This window comes from Osmerus mordax, chromosome 5 (genome assembly GCF_038355195.1).
Source record: "Osmerus mordax isolate fOsmMor3 chromosome 5, fOsmMor3.pri, whole genome shotgun sequence".
NCBI lineage: Eukaryota > Metazoa > Chordata > Actinopteri > Osmeriformes > Osmeridae > Osmerus > Osmerus mordax.
This window is the reverse complement of record NC_090054.1, coordinates 18,129,135-18,149,611: the sequence shown is the minus strand read 5'-3', so window position 1 is coordinate 18,149,611 and position 20,477 is coordinate 18,129,135. Positions and strand designations below refer to the sequence as shown.

General features: G+C 40.5%; 2 protein-coding genes across 2 annotated transcripts; one reads left to right on the top strand and one right to left on the bottom strand.

Moving 5' to 3' along the window:
* Window positions 1–1,593: 1,593 nt before the first annotated feature.
* On the bottom strand, window positions 1,594–4,837 carry LOC136943168 (acylphosphatase-2-like; the record flags this gene model as incomplete). Its single annotated transcript, XM_067236407.1, is given in 3 exon segments — window positions 1,594–1,703; window positions 1,857–1,873; window positions 4,681–4,837. Coding segments are annotated over 3 exon segments (194 nt in total), but the record flags the coding sequence as incomplete, so codon positions are not given.
* A 9,035-nt stretch (window positions 4,838–13,872) lies between these two features.
* Window positions 13,873–15,148, top strand: foxg1d (forkhead box G1d). Its single transcript, XM_067236935.1, has one exon. It carries the CDS (start codon window positions 13,873–13,875, stop codon window positions 14,941–14,943), a length of 1,071 nt encoding a protein of 356 aa, XP_067093036.1. The 3' UTR covers window positions 14,944–15,148.
* The last annotated feature ends 5,329 nt before the right edge of the window (window positions 15,149–20,477 follow it).

Sequence of the window (20,477 nt, the reverse complement as noted above, 5' to 3'; positions counted from 1 at the left end):
AGCCCTGCACTCAAATTCCTTTTAGAGTGTGAAAAGATTAAAATGCTCAGTATGTGGCATGCACTGACAGGATGCTTGAAAGCTTGAAGTAAATTATTTGGCAGGTAGTCACAGAGGAATTGTTGTCTGAGTCCAGGCAGTTCACAGGGAGATCAAACCCCATACTTTACAACAATGGAACAGCCGTTGAGAAGTTGCACAAACAGCTTGGTTTATGTGTGTGTGTGTGTGTGTGTGTGCGTGAATGTGTGTGTGTTACTTGTCAGGGTGCGAGCAACAGCCTGGAAATGATGATGTCATTTTAGTGTGCAGAGCTGACCTGCCTCCGCCCTGATGTCATCATCGCCACATCCCATCTGGATGTAAGACTCTGTCCTGAACCCTCTCCCTCCCAGTGAGATCATCTCCCTCATCTCCCCCTCTTTCCTTCTCCCTCTTTCTGGTCTCCCTGGTCTCTCTGGTGGATGTGGGAGGGAGGGAGGGAGGGAGGGAGGGAGGGAGGGAGGGAGGGAGCGAGAGAGAGAGAGAGAGAGAGAGAGAGAGAGAGAGAGAGAGAGAGAGAGAGAGAGAGACAGAGAGAGAGACAGAGAGAGACAGAGACAGAGACAGAGACAGAGAGGAACAATTAAAGGAAGAAAGAGAGAGGAAGAGAGAGAAAGAGATATATTGGCACACAGACAAGCATATTGTAAACAAGACTACATAACAATACAATCATAATAAGCTAATGACTAAAGCTAAGTCAGGCTTTCTGGTGGACAGCTCCACCCAAACATGTTATCTATACAGAATGTGCAGACAGCAGGTCCTAATTGCTTGTAGCACAGCAGAGGATGAAAGGCCAATCAAATATAACACAATAAGCCAGACAGGGCGAGATGAAAGGGAATCCATGCGAAAAATAAGTCAGACCACAGACTGACCAGAAACACATGCACAAACACATACACACAATTACATATACTTTTACATAGACCCACTGACAGGACTGCTAATAAAAGGCGAACCACACACTGAAGTGTGACTCTGAAAGCTCCAACACTGACAGTGACATTATATGTGGCATTGTGGACAGACTCCTGACTTCATATCAGCCTCCCAGGTCTCCACCATCAAATGAGCTGTTTATGTTCCCCTAAATCGTCTCAGATGGTGTTAAAGCATAGTGCTAGAGAAACAACACTTTCTTTGTGAAGCACTGCAAAAGTTATGTTAGAACTTTATGATGTTGTGAGCGGTTTACCGTTCTACTAAGTAGAGACTGCCATCTAGTGGTAGACTAGGATAACTGCTGGTCGTTCACAGACTGTCACTGCTGTGGAAGGTCTGCTTATCTGCTGGAAATGCTTTTGTATTTTGAAATTTGATGTATACATTTTATTTTTTACTCAACAGTGAGCCATCACATCTGCATGGAAGGGGTAGCTAAATGACATAATTCCCTTATAAATTCGACCCCAAGAAGATACTGACTTAGAGGCATGCATGAGTGTTAACAAACAACAGTTCTATAAAGTTTGGTAGGTTTAGGGACACTGTTAGACTAGAAGATTCCTCCAGTAGCAGGTTTGAAACAGGGCACCTTGTACTCACATCTCCCGAACCATATCTGCAGGGCCCTGGATTTGGCCAATCACAGTGCCCTTGTTTGTGTTCTTCACCCAACCACAAAGGCCCAGTCTAAGCCCCTCCTTCTCTGTGTACTGGTGGGGGGGGGGGGGGGGGGGGAAGAGAGAGGGATAAGAGACATCCACTTAGGGGGAGAGAAAAAGAGGGAGAGAGGGAGAGGTGATACAGCAATCCTCTAGCTATATGGATACAGTAAGCAACATAGGATCACAAGAGAAATACCTTACCATTCTGAAACAGACCCCTGAGGAAAGAAATGGCAAGAAAAACATTAAAACTAATCATAATGTCATGTTTAGCCGACATTGGGTTCTAACCGTGGCAACTATTCACTATACTAATCCAGTAGAGGCTCAGACTCTTGGAGGATCCCAAAAGAGTCTGAAATATGCACTGATTTTATTGGATGAACGGACAGGAAAAAGTTAATTTGCACCAAAAGTTTCATTATGGTTAAAAAGGCCAAATTACATACAAATAACTAGAGAGGATACAATTTCTGGGGAAATTGTAGGGTGTGCTTGCTTGCGTCGGTTGCACAGGGGTCTGTAAATTTTACATTTACATTTACATTTAGTCATTTAGCAGACGCTCTTATCCAGAGCGACTTACAGTAAGTACAGGGACATTCCCCCGAGGCAAGTAGGGTGAAGTGCCTTGCCCAAGGACACAACGTCAGTTGGCATGACCGGGAATCGAACTGGCAACCTTCGGATTACTAGTCCGACTCCCTCACCACTCAGCCACCTGACTTTTATATAAAAATGCATCGGGCCTACTTATTATTTATAAAGATTACATAGATTTAAAAGCATATTTTTGTTGCTGCTCATTTACAACTCAAAATACGAGTGAAGTGTAGAATGAAATATGATGTCTTCTCATTTCCCCTGCAAGAGGCAGCTGACAGGCTGAATCAAAACGAATACATTTGGCAGACCAGTGTTAAAATGGACCTAATCTCTATGACTTAAACGTCCTTTTAAGTTGTCCCTTCTCGTGATATTTTCAGGCATTTAGCCTACTCATATTGCATTCATTCATTAATAAAGAACCCCCTTTGAAGATTATTCTACGACTTTACCGGCAGAAGATAGAATCGCGATTCAAACAGTACCATCTGCTAACTGAAAATATGCCCCCAAAAACGTAAATAAGCTTGACATTTATTTAGTAGAAAATCGCTCATTCATAAAAAGCTCACTGGTAGCGATCATTGTCAGTAACAACGCAAAATGCGATACAGCCCTGTGTGGAGAAGCTGCCCAGGTAAATTCTACTACTACAGTACCATACAGCTGATATTTCTGTATATTTTATATAAAAATGCATACTTATTATTTATAAAGATTACATAGATTTAAAAGCATTTTTTTTTTGCTGCTCATTTACAACTGAAAATACGAGTTAAGTGTAGAATGAAATAGGTGTGTTCTCATTTCCCCTGCAAGAGGCTGCCTCATCGTTGAATCAAAACGAATAAATTTGGCAGACCGGTGTAAAAATTGACCTAATCTCTATGATTTAAACGTCATTTTAAGTTTTTCCCTTCTTGTGATATTTTCAGGCATTTAGCCTACTCATTGCATTCATTCATTAATAAAGAACCCCCTTTGAAGATTATTCTACGACTTTACCGGCAGAAGATAGAATCGCGATTCAAACAGTCCCATCTGCTAACTGAAAATATGCCCCCCAAAACGTAAATAAGCTTGACATTTATTTAGTGGAAAATCGCTTATTCATAAAAAGCTCACTGGTAGCGATCATTGTCAGTAACAACGCAAAATGCGATATAGCCCTGTGTGGAAAAGCTGCCCCGGTAAATTGTACTACTACGGTACAGTACTAGACTACTGCTGTGTTCGTCTTGGCAGCGATTGCGTTGGTTGAATTCGATTTAATGTTCCGTTGTACGGTTTAGGCTGAAATTAATTATTTTCATGAACAGATTGGCAATGTTTAGGCTGTGGCAATGAAGTTCAGGTTAGTAGTTAGATAGACTTTTGATTAAGTAAGGGGAGTGCCGAACATGTTCTGTCGCCGTTTGACTTCCTACAGCTGTGTAGATGTTTTTGTAGTGTCTCGCGTAGGCTACAGAATTGCAGTGAGCAACACTGGTTTGAAACCACAGGTAATGATAATTTCACCCACAAATCGTTTACTTGTAATGTAATGTCATAATAAATCCTACAACGAAAATGTATTTGTGAGGAATGTTTATTTTAAAGATTGAAAACAGATGCATCATAGACCACTGTAGTATGTGTTGCCCGGGCAACAGAGGCTAATGTCATGATGCTAATGCTTCAGTGAAATAGTAGACTACCGTTTCCAAAAGTAGATGTGGGCCTACTTCCTTAATAATATCAGCTAATATTGTACATTACATTTCATAATTGTGTTTCACATCACAAAGTAAAATGAGTAAATAGTTATCACCCTGGCCTCTTTGCTTGTGGCGTTCCTGCAGCTGCCTTGCAGTAAGCTATAGTTAGCCTAGCTATCCCCCAAGTTAAGAGATGTGAAACGAATGTTCTGCTACAGGTAGTCACGCGTGTTTTCGTGACGTTAGTGACGTAGTGACGTTAGTAACGTCAGTGACTGTGGCTAGCAAATTAGCCACCATTAGCTTCACTTTTCACCACAAAAACGCAATTTCTACTTAAACCATGCAACTGAACGTAAATAAAAATACAACCAACGCAATCGCTACCAAGACGAACCTTTTGACACCGCCGTTGTGTATGTAGTCCAAATATTGACTGATCCTTAGGGGGGCGAAAATAAATAATAAATAAATAAATATATATGTGAGAGAACAAAGGTTGTGCTCTCGCCGAAGGCTTGAGCGCACCCAATTAGGCACCCAAACACAGGGAACTGTGAGTTTACTAGCCATACAGACTTCCTCACAGTCTCACATACACAGATTGAACTGACTGCTTCTTCCTAAATTAAGAAACGCAGATCACTTTACAGCCATGGCCACCGCTGCAGCCTGGACAGTGGAGAACAGACGTGACTTCAGCAAGAGGAAAACACACAAACCTTGGACGTGTCCAGATATCTCAAAATCGACGGAGCATAACTTGTCTCCAGCTGTGTCGTTAGACATTCTTGCAGAATCAGCAGTTGTTTGGAACAGTGAGGAACTGGCATTGACAGCCTAACACACAAGCAGTCACAGAGAGGACACCCTGCCATGTGTCTCACCGCTCACCGCTCTGTATCAGATTACTACCCATCCAAATTTGGTCTGTAGGGGTTTAGATGCTTTGAATATGGTGCAGTGTATTTCGCGATACGTTTATTCCAGCAGTCCTGAGATGAAAACGTTAGACCTGCAGTACCCAAAATAGTCCCCTAGAAGGCAGACAAAGCCTTTGAAGGTAAAGGTGGTCGGCTCTGCTGATGTTGTCCTAGAGACACAGTGAGCAATACAGATTCACTCAGGCTCTGATGAGTCAAGTTGTTATGTTACCATAACGCACTCACACACACAAACACACACACTCACACACACACACTCTTAACCATGTATAAAAGAACGCAAAGACACCGTCTGTCTCACACGCATGCACAAACATAACCCACACACACACAGATACACTCCACTTCCATTCTTATAAATATATTTGGGCTTGTTGTGATGTTTGCTAGACCAAATATTTAAATGAAGTAGGATTTGATTGAGTGGACTTAATTAATTGAGAGTGACAGGAGCTAACATTTATTGAGTAAGGCGGCGTTTGCAGAAAATCTAGGAAAATACCCTGCGCTCGGTCAGTGATGTCGCCTCTAAGCTGCTAATGCCCATGCAGGACACAATAATCTCCAGAGTAAATATCCACACAGAAAAACCCTCCTGGTGCACACACACACACGCACACGCACACATAGACACAAACAAATAAATAATCACTCACAAAGACTATGCTGGCAGGTCACCAATTTCCCCTGACCTATTGCTTTATAATATACACACATCATAAATGTTTACAGATAGAATCTGTATATGGATAAACCACTATACATGACTAGCAGATACTATACACAATGAAAATCACTACCCTAATACTAATGTTTTCCCACCTACTCTCACAAACACACACACAAACAAACACACACACACACAGACACACACACAGTTTTGGCAATCAGGCCCACAGGCAAAACACCAAAAGCACATGTGACCCTAATGATTTCTGGCTTCAATACACACACATGATCTAAACTGTTTTTGTGGAATTAGCTGGACAGTTCAGTCAATAATGGAAAAGCCTCAAGTCAATAAAGATTTCTGTTCATTTTCATCTAAAAACAAAAACACATTGAAAAAGAATAGATGGTTTAATTAAAAAGTCCTCAGCTGATGTCCTATATTTCCATAGTTTTTTCTTCCTTTAGACAAGTCAACCGAGTCAACCTCCAGTGGAGGTTCAATAAGGTTAGACTAGAGAATGAATAGACGTACGCAGAATTACTGTACCTTTTTGGACATGAGATGTGTCTTATTGGTTACTGCTCTCGTATATTTGAGCTGTGTGAACTGACAGCAGGAGGGTATGCTGTTGATGCTACAGGCAAGGACCAATCAGCAAAGCCCAGTTTAGCTCAATGATCTAAGTGAGCAAGGAGGTCAGAAACACACACACAGGCAGGCAGGCAGGCTAGCACAACCATGCACACACACACACACACCAACACACCAGGCAAACAGGAAGGCAGGCAGGGAGGCTGGCAAAACCACACACACACACTCACACACCAGGCAGGCAGGCAGAAACACACACACACACATTTGGCATTCAGGCCCCCAGGTGAGAGCCAGCAGGTGCTTCAGGTAGTCAGGTTGGGTAGCAGAGCTCGTTCAGCTGCAGGTGAGGATGGAGCTCAAGGTTACGTTGAGTAAAGTCCCACGGGGAGGAACTATGAACATCAAACACATTACTAATACGACATTAACCTCATTTGCTTGTTCAAACAACAATTTTCTGTGAGCACAAACAGCTATTTTTGTACAAACAGCGATTGTTGTGTGTGTGTTTTGTCTCAATGTCCAGACAAAGCCTCCCTGATCAACAAGGGCACAAAATGAATGAGAGTGGAATGTCCTGTGTGGATGCCAGAGGCACATACGTGCACATGCACATATGTAGACGCACACACACGCACGCACGCATGCATGCACACATGCAGTCACACACTTGTAAACGTGCACACACACACACGCACGTATGCACAAATGCAGACATACACAAACAGGCATGCGCTCACACACACGTGCGCACACACACACACAAAGGACACTAAAGGGCAGAGGAGTTGACAGTTGTGTGCCCTGACATGAAGCGATGGTGATTTGTCCTATGGAAATATTTACCCAAGTGTACCGTAACAACTCCCCCTCCCCCTCTCCCATCGCCGCTCTCCCCTCCCCCTCCCCAGCTCCCCCCCTCCCCCTCCTGCTGCTCTCCATTCCCCTGCGGCACCCTCATTATCTAATTTCACCAACTATGTTAGCAACTTGCTACGTTAGGAATGAATCAAAATAGCCAAAAAGGAAAAAGAGAGAAAAGAAGAGAAAAAAAGGGCAAAATAAATCGTAAAAGGTCTTTCTGTGTTTTTGTGTGTGTGTTTGTGTGTGTGTTTGTGTGTGTGTGTGTGTGTGTGTGGGTGATATAATCTAATTTCCAACAGTTTGTTCACACATGGCTGGCTCTTCTGTTTGGAATGCAGGCTTCTCTGTGAGCCGGGTTTTTAGGTCGCCGTGTTCTTTTGCGGCGGGCAGCAACAGCGTCTGTGAAAGATGTCGAGGGCTGTCGGGCGCTCCCCGCCCCACGCTGCAGTTCACACGGGTGCAGACTGGCGGCTCTCCCTGAGGTCTTGTCAGATACAGGGGCGCAGAGCCGAATGGAGAGGAGAGGAAAGGGGGGGGGGACAAGGAGAGAGAGAGAGAGAGAGAGAGAGAGAGAGAGAGAGAGAGAGAGAGAGAGAGAGAGAGAGAGGAGAAAGAAGGAGAGGGGAGAGGGTGAAAGAGGGGGAAGGGTTACAAAACATGTCTGCTGTGTAACATGTCAGCTCCTTTTAGTTGTATCGTCCAACACACCCCTGGTCTGTGTCCACACATACACAACAAACATATAAATGAACACATAAATATGCCCTGCTGGACAGCCCCCCCCACCCCCCACCTCCACACACACACAAACACAGTGGACTGTAACAAAAGGGTCTGCAGTTGGTTCTCCATTAGACATATTACAATTTCCCCAGGTCGACTCCAAGCCTGCCAGCCTGTCTGAATCCATATCTCTAACCAGAACCCGCTTTTGAACCCTAATCCTGTTCTCGCCCATTGGAAGGCTGGGACTGGGAGTGAGGAATTAGGCTGGTTTCGTTAGGGAAACAGACTGAGAGTGACCAAGCAGACTATCAGATTGACCTTTGTAAAGGACGCAAGAGCAGTGCTTGAACTGTTATCGTACACAGAGACCCCAGGGCCAGGAGAAAATGAGGACACTCGCACACACATGCACATACCCACACACACACACGCACACACACACACACGCACACACACACACACACACAATACTCAGACTTGTCAGACAACACCTGCAGCAGTTCAGTTGTCCTGTGCTCCTCTGAAACCCCCCTCCAGACACCACACATATTCCCATATAAACAAACAGTGTGGGTAAACTCTTTAAAATGATTGCTGTAGCAAAATCTGCAATTTTCGTTATTTCTTGGCAGTCTCATCTGTAATTCTAGATTTTTCTTACATTCAACTCTACATAAGCCTCCAGCTGAGTGGCATGTGTGAGTGATGTTTTATTCAAAACTGTAACCTAATCTATATTTTAGAAGTCTGCTTCTACGAATGTGTTTAAGTTAGAAAGGGGACTGATTGCTTTTCCATGCATTGTGTGCTTGAATGAATAAAACTGGACACAGACTCAAACCGTGTGTTTCTACACATGATGAAATATACATTACGCAAGCCAGGATGTCACCATGACAGACTTTGGCATGTTGGTTGTAGGCATGTAAGCGTTCTATTATTAGACTCTTCAGTTGTCATTTACCAATGTTCTATTTTGATCTGGGTCGATCGGCTATGGAGCTGAGTGGTGTGTAATGTGTCTAATGTGCTACATCAGACAACAAGAGGGCATTACAGTTCAGAGCTTGACACACACAGAAACACACAGAGACACACAGAGACACACAGAGACGTACAGACACACAGTTTAAATCAAACAAATCATAGAGGATTTCCAAAGAGTTTTTACCCTTCGTCACCCTTGAATCAGAAGCTCAAAGGCATTCTGCAATGCATCACCACGTAGAGAGTAGCATAACAGTGGTGAAGTACAGCTTTGAACTTCTGTCAGGCCACATCTGTCTGGCAACATTTCTTTTTTGACTCTTGAACTTACACATTGACAGAGCAATACAGGAAGGTCGAGAGAAATAGACATCATCTATGATTAGATATGTGTATTTTACATGTCATTAAATTAGCAGATTATTTTATACAATCCGACATTCAAATGCATCTAATACGCACAGTAGATGATAAAGGAAGTGCAGAGTTCAAACAGTATTTCAGTGGTTCATGTCAAAGAACAGTCTGTATTTGTACAAAAATAACATCTACAATTTTACATAATTTTGTTATGAGTAGTTAGTTAGTTCATCAGTTACACAGTTGGTTAATTTGTTAGTTAACCCGTCAATGGTTAGTTGAATAATTTCTCTTCCTAACCTCACCATCATGTAGTGCTATCCTTAGTTGCCTGTACTGTTGAACTTATTTTGAACTTTTGGAAAACTGCCACATTTTTCTAATCTGCCCCTTTAATCCACTTCAGGTGTGGTTTCAGCCCACCCATGACACTGCTATGGGGACACAAGCTAATCAGTGACACAAACACGGACATGACAACAAACTCATACGCTAGATGCAAGAATTATAGACTAAGTACTGCAACACTAATAATAAGAAGAAAAAAAGGTAATCCATCAAATCAGATTAATGGTCCATATGTTGTTGTGGCACTGTGTCAGCACCAAAGCTATCTCTAATGATTTGACATTTGTCTCTGAACAGGAATGGCAGATGTGAACACTGTAGCCCACTGTGGACCCTCCTCAGACCATTAACCCAGGAACTAAGCCTCCCTCCAGGCAATGATCACATTACCCAATACAGCATGGTCAGCCTAGCTCTGTTTGGGTTTGTTTGGTTCCAAATTGATGTACACAGACACACACACAGATATGCACACCAAATCCCACACCCTAGTGTTTCCACACAAGTGCAATTCAGGCCCTGCTCTCTCCTCTCTCTCTCTCTCTCTCTCTCTCTCTCTCTCTCTCTCTCTCTCTCTCTCTCACACACACACACACACACACACACACACACTCAAGAGATTAAACGCTGCCCCTTATTTCCTGTATTTATATTTGTATGGTGTTACACCCCAGCCCTACACACATACAAACACACACAGGATTTAGACAAGCAGGAACGCTTCTCATTTGTGTGCTTTACAACCCCTGTGAGAACATTTCATGTAGTTACTGAAATTTTCAGTCTCCCACCTGACAGCTAGGTTAATCAGCTCTGTTTCTACAGCAACAGTGGTAACGGGGCAGTGTATGTGTGTGTGTGTGCCCTAGAAATGAAGGGGGAGGTCTGTATTTCAGTGCTATAAATAGTTCAACTCAGAATGACCCTAAAGCTGCTGCATAACGATTCAGATTTAGAGTTTCCAGGTTCAACCACACTTTCTTGTAGTTTCTGCTATTAGTCCCTAGGGGGAGCTCTGGTATATGAATGCTCTGTTCAACCTTCGAACTTCTGCAATAGCCTTATGTTTTGACATTTTCTCATGTTTTTCTGGTTGTATTGTCAATCAAGACTTTCTTTGTACTCTGGTGGAACTGAGTGGTTAAACTTTGAACTTCCTCAGACAGTCTGTGTCAACCTCTATCTGTCTCTTGGTGCCGAATGTGACATTGTTTGCCAGGCCACTGTCATATTCACTTCATAGTTTGATGGGTGACAGGTTTGTGAAGTCACCTGAAAAGGTGGAGTTTGGCTTTTCACAAGCGTTTGCTTAAAACTAGGGAATCAAAACGCCTTTTTAAAACTACAATAGTAGAACAATTGTAAAATGCATGAGTTGTGAAATGCAGAGTTTATATTTTTTGCACCAAAAATTCCTTCACGCAACTTTCCTCCTGTGAACGCATGACAGAAGTAGACTGAAGGATGTCAGCCAAGTTCATGTTTAGTGAAACCAAGATAATCATAATCTTGCACTTAAAACTAGCTCATAAATAGTTAAGGGTATGTATTTTGGCAACATGGTTTTAATCTGTGCAGCTGTGAGTTGCTGGTAAATCACTAGGCTGAATGACATTCTATCATGTGATAATTTTACCCTAAGTATAACACACACCAAGCCATGTAAGGTTTGGTCAATTTCATCAGGCAAAATACATTGTGCATTTGTACCCACAACTGATTTCCCCCTGAGCGATATAAATAAAGATGGAGTCAGAATATAGAAATGTCCTCATGTCTATTTAATGCCATTGGAGATGAGCTAAATGGAAATGTTGGCCCATACGTCTCCATGTTGTGAGTGCTGCGTTCCTGTCTCCAGAGCTGCTCTGTCAGTTATTGGCTGGGAAGGAGGGGGCAGTCACCGAACAGTGCTCGGACCCAGGAGGCCTAGCCTCCAGTTGGCCTGGAGCCTGCAGGGGAAACAAACCATTACCATGTTTCTATCTGTATATCTACTGTGTTTATATATAACACACAGTATTTACGCGCACAGCAGGACTGTGGTGCACTGTTTCCCTCAAGTAAAGATTGTTTTAACCTGGGTCGGACCAAGAAATCGGTATCTCTCTGTTTCCCTATACATTTTAGTTGGCACACAAAACATTCAGGGAAGCATATGCAGTAACCTTCACCAGCTGCTGTTATGGCTAGCAAACCAGCACATGGGGGGTTAATACTGCATTTCATCCTCAACCTATCACCCCAGATTGGATGGACAATGTGTGTGTGTGTTGGCAATTGTATAATGCCTGGATCTTATCTTAGATATCATACAAACAAGTCTGTAAAGAAGAAAAACAAACAGGTATCATAATTCCTAGTTTAAATGGGACTGCTGCCATTTCTCTTGCATAAAGTAGACTTCTAGGAATAAAATAGGCCTGCACATATTATAATTGAATTCACTACATGCAGCCATCAACAGGACTACATAATCCATTCAATGCATGCATTATACTGTAGTCTAGTTTATGTTACTGAGTACTGTGTTGTTTTTGATGATTGACAATTTATAAAATTTTTATAATTTAACATTGGTATTTTCTTTTTTACATTGTGAAGAATGTTTTATTCCTCCTTGTTTATATTTCATAGACGTTAATTTATGTTACAAATGTTTGTATAATTATTGTATAAGTATTGTTATATAGGCATCCCATTGTGTACATAGAAAAATAAAAATAATAATTGGGCTGCATTTCTTTCATTCATTTGTGTCAGTGACACTTCTGTTTGATTTAATTTAAACTATTGCCATCACTCTGCTGATCAATCAAACTAGTTGTCCATGGTGTTATTTACCTTTTATACTTGCAAAATAATTATTAATGGCTTGATGTGAATATCTTAATATAATAAAATGGTATGTTGTTTTATAGTTAAATGTTACTAACTTATTTTCAGTTCATGTCATATATATATATTTTCAGTTCATGTCATATATATATATATATATATATATATATATATATATATATATATATATATGAACTGAAAATAAATATATTTGACATGAACTGAAAATAAGTTCATGTCAGAATAATAAATAAATAATAAATATATATATTCTGACATGAACTTATTTTCAGTTCATGTCATATATATATATATATATATGACATGAACTGAAAATAATATAGTTACATTAAATTATAAAATAACACAATTTGATTGTATATATATATACATAGATATAGATATATAGATACAGATAATATAATATCTGTATGTGTGTGTGTGTGTGTGGGGGGGGGGGGGGGGGGGGGGGGCATTTTTCTTTTAGATTATTGGGATAGGTTAAATGTTGCAGGCATAAATCCCTCACATTTTAGGTCTTAAAATAACTGCTAACCATAATACAACATTTCGTTTACAGCCATAGCCAACATGAATCACACAACAGGCCGCAAGTCTACTCACACGTAACACATCATAAAACAAATAAAACAAAATAAAAACATATGAATTGTTTCATTAAAATGTCTATAATAATGTTGATAAATATTATCATCAAAAGCCATTAATATTAGTCTACTACTATTATAACACATCATGAACACTGTTTTGACCACCTCTTAACATGAATGTGCGCAAACTGCAATATCGCGCTTAAGTTAGTAAGTAAAAGTATTATTTAGTCTTGCCTATAACCTAAATAAACCTATATACTAAATAATATTTTATTTAGGCCTATATGCCAACAATTTGCAATCAATGGTCAAATCACACGTAGTCAGGAGTCTTCGTTTCTTTGTTGCAGCACTGCGTACCACACAGTGGAGGCGCTCAAGTAACGGTGTTCGACTGGTTAGGTACAGCTAGGCTACCGTTTTGTGTTCTGTAGGCTACACAAAGGTTATTAGACAATAAAAGCGCTTTATATGCTAGTGTCCGTTTGTGAACATTGTTTGCTTACATACATTCAATTTGAAATGTTCCCCAATAAACGCAGTAGGCTACTTTCTGCAGCTGTCGCCTAATAGTTTTACGCACATATACCCTATCCACATACGCACGCACATGCCAGTGGCCACAAACTGCGCATTCGCGCGCGCACTAACAAATACGGGTCTGCATTTCTATGTTCACTCAACTTCAAGAATTGCGAAGGAAAGGTTACAAAAAAGAAAATTACAAAATCACGTTGTAACAATCACGTTTTGTTAACAGAAAAAAACAGTAAGTTGAGCTACAGGCTCCTCCCCTTTGGTGATGCAGTGATAAGACTGAACCTCCTTAATTACTAATTTCTCCATCCCAGACCCGTCCCGCTCTCTGTCCTACGAGTTCCTTCATGCATGCAATGTCCTGATTCCAACGGTGTCTGATCTATTCGTTTGAAAACGGCCAACCTACGTTCATCGCTAGATTACGGCATGGAGAATCTGAAAGAGCCGCCGATGGTGCACAGGTCTACGTCGTTCAGCATTAAGAGTCTATTGCTTCCGTCGAAATGTGACAAACAGGACTCCGCGATCTCCGAAAAGAACACTCCATCACCGGGTTCTGATTCCGAAAAATCCTTGGACCCTACTGAGATGGAACCAGCACATTTGGATCCAGACAAAACGAAAGAAGAGGAGGAGAGCAGCACCGAAAAGGCGACAGAGCCGGGGAAAAACGGGAAATATGATAAACCACCTTTCAGCTACAATGCCTTGATTATGATGGCTATCAGGCAGAGTCCTGAAAAGAGGCTGACGCTCAACGGTATCTACGAGTTCATCATGAAGAACTTTCCTTATTATAGGGAGCACAAGCAAGGTTGGCAAAACTCCATCCGACACAATCTCAGCCTCAATAAATGTTTTGTAAAAGTCCCGAGGCATTACGACGACCCAGGAAAGGGAAACTACTGGATGCTAGACCCATCGAGTGACGACGTGTTTATTGGTGGAACTACAGGGAAACTTCGGAGACGCTCGGCCACCTCGAGAGGGAAGCTAGCGATGAAACGAGGTCTGCGCTTTGCTCCTCTCGGTTTGGGAATAAACGACAGGGCAAACAACCCTTTATACTGGCAGATCTCGCCGTTTTTATCTTTGCATCACCCCCATTACAATGGCTCATCGCCGGGATTTCTAAACCAAGGTCACGCGTATGGGTCCTTACTCCCCGGGGTGGAGCAGCTCAGTAACGGGGACCTTACGCGTCCTATTCTCGGTGGATCAGCCGGGGCTCTGGGCTTAAACAGTTACGGCATGAGCACGTCTCCTGTAGGGCTGCTCTCTGGACAGAGCGGCTACTTTGTCTCAGGGAGTCAGCACCCTCCGTCGCACCTCCAGCAGAGCGCGCCAGGCTTTGGTGTGCAGGCCAGCTCAGCACAGACTCTCCTCTCAGACACACTCAGAACATCCTTACCGCCTTTCTCCCCGGGAGTGTCGAGTGGGTTTCCTGGAGTTTTGTCCCACCAAAAGAGGGTTGCTCCGAATGCATTTTTAAACTGATATTATCACTGCAGAAATTAAGGATGCACACAATAAAAGGGCAGATAAATATAATTGATCGTCAAGTAAATCGACTATTCCTTAAAGAAATGGCCATATGTACCCCTGAAGTGCAATGGTTTATTATGTTGCGCTATTTGAAAGGGACATACCCATGTTACTCGCGGGTTGTAAACTTACTAGACTTGCCAAAGGCAACGATATATTTCGAGCTATTTATATCTTGTACAAAGACTTCAATACTTTCTTTAAGTCGTTTATTTATGTTTTATATTTATTGTACAATGTATTTAATTTTTGTTGTCAATGAACTCATCAGTATTGAGGATAAAACGTAGCATTATAAATTATTTATGTGTGTATTCATTTTGAATTAATTTAGGGGACAGCGCCTTAAATGAATCAGGGTAAAAGTCACACAAGAGACAATGAAAGCCTACAACTCTTCTCTTCTCAGGTTTCAGGTCTATAGACTCAAATGTATAGGCTACTGATGTATCTTATAGGCAAATGTTATGCAACACGTTAATAGAGAAGGGTAGAGTTGAGCATATAATTTTTTATAATAGCCTAATATCGTCCTTGTTTTGTCAGATGGGCCGTTTATTGGCGCATGTAGACTAGCCTATATGACACTACGTGCATGACAGTAGGGGCAGTAGGCCTCCATCTTGATGCTAGAGCATGCCCAGTGACTGACCCTATTTACCGTATATTTCCATCTTTCATATAAAGCACTTGAGGTATTCAACTTCCTGGAAAAATCCTGTTGTCATGACCCTTTGACCTTCTATCTTTTCATAATTGCCCCACCTAACAGACCACAAAACAATATCCTTTTAAAGATAGATAAATTAATGAAAATTAGATTGACAAGGCTGGCTAACCAGTCAATGCAATGTGGACGGCATCTAGCTTACTTCATTGTTTTATATATATATATATTTGTCAAATGGCGCTGAATTAGGGCATACACTACCTATACTTTAATACAAGAATTCCTCATAGAATCACACCATAGAGGGGATATGTATTCAAAAATAGGAACAGGTTGATTCCTCAAACATTATGCAACCAGAGTTTCCGTGTTCACCAGGCTACTATATACAGAGAGGAACCGAGCTACAAAGGCATAGGCCTAACAATTGACTAATTTTCATTTATTTAGGCTATAGGTGGGCCAGGTTTATTTATTTCAAGGCATTTCATTTTCGATGTTGAATATTTTTTTGTACAATTTATTTTGAACGTTTGCACTTTTGTTGTAGACTTGTACGAAGTATGTATTGTCTGTTTTTGTTATTGTATATTTTCGAAAAACTAACTTGATTAAAGTATAAAACATTTGTGCAATACGTAGCCTATGTGTAGCATATATTAACACATTACTTCACTCTTTGAATTATCTTTCTATTTTGCTTGATTGTTTCCATCAGTGTGGCAGAGTCCAAATGATGTGTTGAAACAACAACGTGCAATGTAGTCCATCCTGTGTACAAGGAGTATCAGACCCATAGCCTATAGACCTATGATTACAAAATGCAAGTATAGGCTATTAAAAGTAACAGCTATGTAACATAGTCTTAAGATTTACAAACTAAAACACCTCTGTGGACTATCTATTTAAGATATGCAAAGGGTTCAAGTTAGACGTAAGTAGAATATGACTACTTAAATAACCGAGCTCTTAGAGTGCACCATGGTTTAAATTAATTTAAACCCCTATTTCAGGTCGAATAGGCTTGTGTAAAATTATAGGCTATTGTAGCCTTTTACAAAATATACGATTGCAATAAGAATAATGAGATCTACCCACTTCTTTTTCAACGCCATTAAAAAAAAAAAAAGCGAACAACTACATCGTTTCATTTTACGTTCAAAACACGCCATATTGAAATAAAGATAACACTGCAGCGGCCAATTTTTGTTTGGACCTAAACGCCTCGATTTATTTGTTAGTTCTAAATAGCCAGCGTAGCCTATGCAAGCTTGGTCAAACACAACACGTGTTAGGCTACAAATTTCAATAGTTTAAGAAACATTTGCTGTAAGGCTACCTGCTCCCCAATTTTGTTGCTTCTCTTTGGTTTGCTGGTAAGAGATTGACGTTGGCTATCCCAGTTTGCTGGAAGACATCGATCAGTCCGTGCAGGTTTGGGGCATGGGAAAGGGATATATAGTCTAGGTTCATTCATTTTCTGTTAATTATTGTGTGTCGCTAATTAGCCTACTACAAGCGAGTGTTTCTTGACAGATCTCAATAAACAAGGTACAGCAGTTAGACCAATGTAGTGCGTAACGAGAGCAGAGCGTGCTCTGAAAAAACAGAAACCGCTGGAAAAATTACAAACAGACAGAAAGTAAATACAATACAAATACACACAATCAATTCCGATCAAAATTATTGAGGGAAAAAACTTTGTACATTCAGTGAGCTTTATTGTGTGATAGCTTAATGCTCATAAAACTATAGCTATATTCATATTTACGAACCATCACTTTCTGATAGGCCAGTAGCTCTTGTGCACGTGCCTGAACCATAAACTGTCTGAGGAAAATAATGCCTGACCTAATGCATAACCTTCTAATTTCAATTAACCTTAACTTCACTGTAGGCCCTATCCGAAATCTATCTGGGGAAGCAATCCTACCCCGAAGAAAATCGCGTTTATAAAAAAAATGTATGTACAACACAGTGTAGCTGCCTGTTGCCAAGTGCCTGGTCGACCTATATTTCCCATGGAGGTTGGATAGGAAAATACTACTAGTCACATGTGTTTCGTCATGAAAGCTTGGAATGTATTTCTTTAACTTGGTGGCCTCCTATACACTGAGCTAACGTTGCGGTCGTCGAGGGCCGATTAATTTGTCGATAAAACGAATACCGGTTGACCATATAGGTCAAGGTATTAGCCTTCAGACTGTTATAAAAAAAAGTTGAATATGCCATTGCCATTCTATAAAGTAGGTTTGTATGAGCCTAATTAGACAAAGGCTTAATCGTCATGTTTCGTCTCAGTTAGGCTACTTCTTAGGCCAACATTTAAAAGTGAGTGAAGTTTTCCTTTCACTGCTGTTTTTAATGTCACTCAACACTATTCATGTAAATTCTCCAGTGATCCGATAGGAGAGGGGTGGCAACTCGATAGGCTGAGGAACAGAAGAACACCGGCATAATAGGCCTACTCCTTCCTTTTAGAATGGGCTCAACAATCGCGTTAAAATTCGCAGAACATTGTTTACAGAGGACACGTCCACTGATGTTGAGCTTAAACAGAAATGTGAAATAAAATAATTAAGCATACGGAATTACACATTGAACAGACGTGATGAAGAAATCCACATTTAAGGTAGGCTACGCTGAAAAATTAATTAAATTACAGGATAACTATTATATTAAAATACTTAATTTGACATTTCTGTTATAAGTCAATATTACCAACTCACCTTAATATGCCTGTTTTGACAGTGGACGTATAGGCCTAGTTGCTTAGAATCTAAGCCTTAGATGACACAAAGGAACACATTTCAGCCTATATGTACGTATGTGAATATAAGATACAAACCATTTTGATGAGTCATTGCATAGCCTGTTGACAGATGGGACAGTCGTTCTATAAGTTATTACATAGTTTTATTATTTATTTATCTGTTTATTCCCATCATGGAAAACACTTAAGTCATCGATCAAGGCTTTAGATTATTGTCAAAGAAACATTTTTGTTTCTTATCCAACAAATAGCCACATTTATTTAATTTGCCTAGTTCTAATAAATATGCTTTACATCAGCATTATAAAGAGCAATATCAGTTTACCTTATTGATTTCGTTATCTTCCTTTTGAAATAAATGATATGTAGGCTATCTGCAACAATATCTTTTTCTACCTAACCTACAGAATAGACAGAAAATGCAATAGGCTATTAGACGTCCCGCCTGGGCATCTAAAGTTACCGGTGGGACCAGGTGGAATTTAAAAAAATAAGGGCACGTCGACACTAGTTTCCTGTCATGAAGCATTGAAGGAGTGATAAGGCTTCTAATGTACCTATTACACCTGAATGCATGAAAAGGCTCCTTAGACATTTGGGGTGATGCTAGGCCTTTTGTAATGGGGGGGGAAATCAAAAAAAATCTAGAAACATGAGGTAGGCCTAAACTTGTAATGTTACAAGCTACTTGTCGTCTCCACAATATAAAAAGTACAATATAATAGACTAGAGCATTGATGCTTGGTGGTAATACGCTATCAGTGGATCATTATAATTACCCATTTATCAATCCATCTTGCTTTATGCTGTGGGTATCGTGACATCGTTTGACCTTGCGAGTTATGGCGCGTAGGCTATTGCTTGTTTGAGCTCTGTTGACCTAAAGTTGTGAAAATCTTTGGACCGAATGCATTAAACCGCTCTATATCCTCTTAGACGCCAGAACGAATAAGTAGCCTATATGCAATCTGAGGAAACGAATAGGCTACCAATCACGTGAAACAAAATATTGATAATTTGGAAGTAGAGCTTGAAGTAATAAAAATTATTTATTTATTATGATTTATTGAGAGCTACAGCACTAATCTAGAGTTGGATACAAAGTGATTTCAATCCCACGCTCATCTGTCCTCCCTCACTTCAAATTTTCCCTGTCTTCTCTCAGGTTGCCTCGTTCTTCAAACCACATTAACGGTGGCATCAAATATACTCAACTTAACCTGAAAACTATTAAATGGAAGGTGGCAGAACACAGTGGGATTCAAAACGAAATATTTATAACAGCCTACTGTGTCCACAGATCCTCCGAGTGGATCACTTTCAAAAAGTTTGACGGTGTATAATTATAATGCTCCTACTCCTCTTTCAAATCAGGTCACCATAAAAACAGCTGGAACCACAAAAAATAAGGATTGCAGGGCCTACTACAATGAGTAGCCTCCATCCTACATTTCCAGAACAATATATTGTTTTCACAAATCATAAGGCATTATATTCATTACAATCTTATTTAATCTCCAGACAGAATAAACTATAAAACAGCATTTTACCAAGATTGCTTAGCACCCCTTAATCAATTTCATTCGGCTTTGTCTATCATCATGTGCTTACATTCCCACTCAAAATCAGTTTGATAGAGATTGTTTTAAATATCAAAACATAGGCTATGTCTTCAGGCCTATGTTGGAAGCTTCCATAGCACTCAATAATTTTCACTTGACAGATCAGGATGCCTAAGGAGACATTTTAGATCAATGGAACACCACAAAAAGATAATAAAAATTATATAAAATATGAAATACATTTGATAAAAGTATAAAATCCTACAACACCCATTTTTTTGGGAGGGGATGTGTATCAAATTGTGCAGCAGTAGCACTTAGGTGCTCTAAACCTCTCTAAAACATGTGGACAAGGAACTTGCTATATTCTTATTCCATGCCATATTCTCCATTCATTCTGTACGATGACATTCTGTTCTCGTACATTGGGGAAAATATTAGTGGCACGCGAACAATAAGTTAACTTCAAAAGTATACCTTG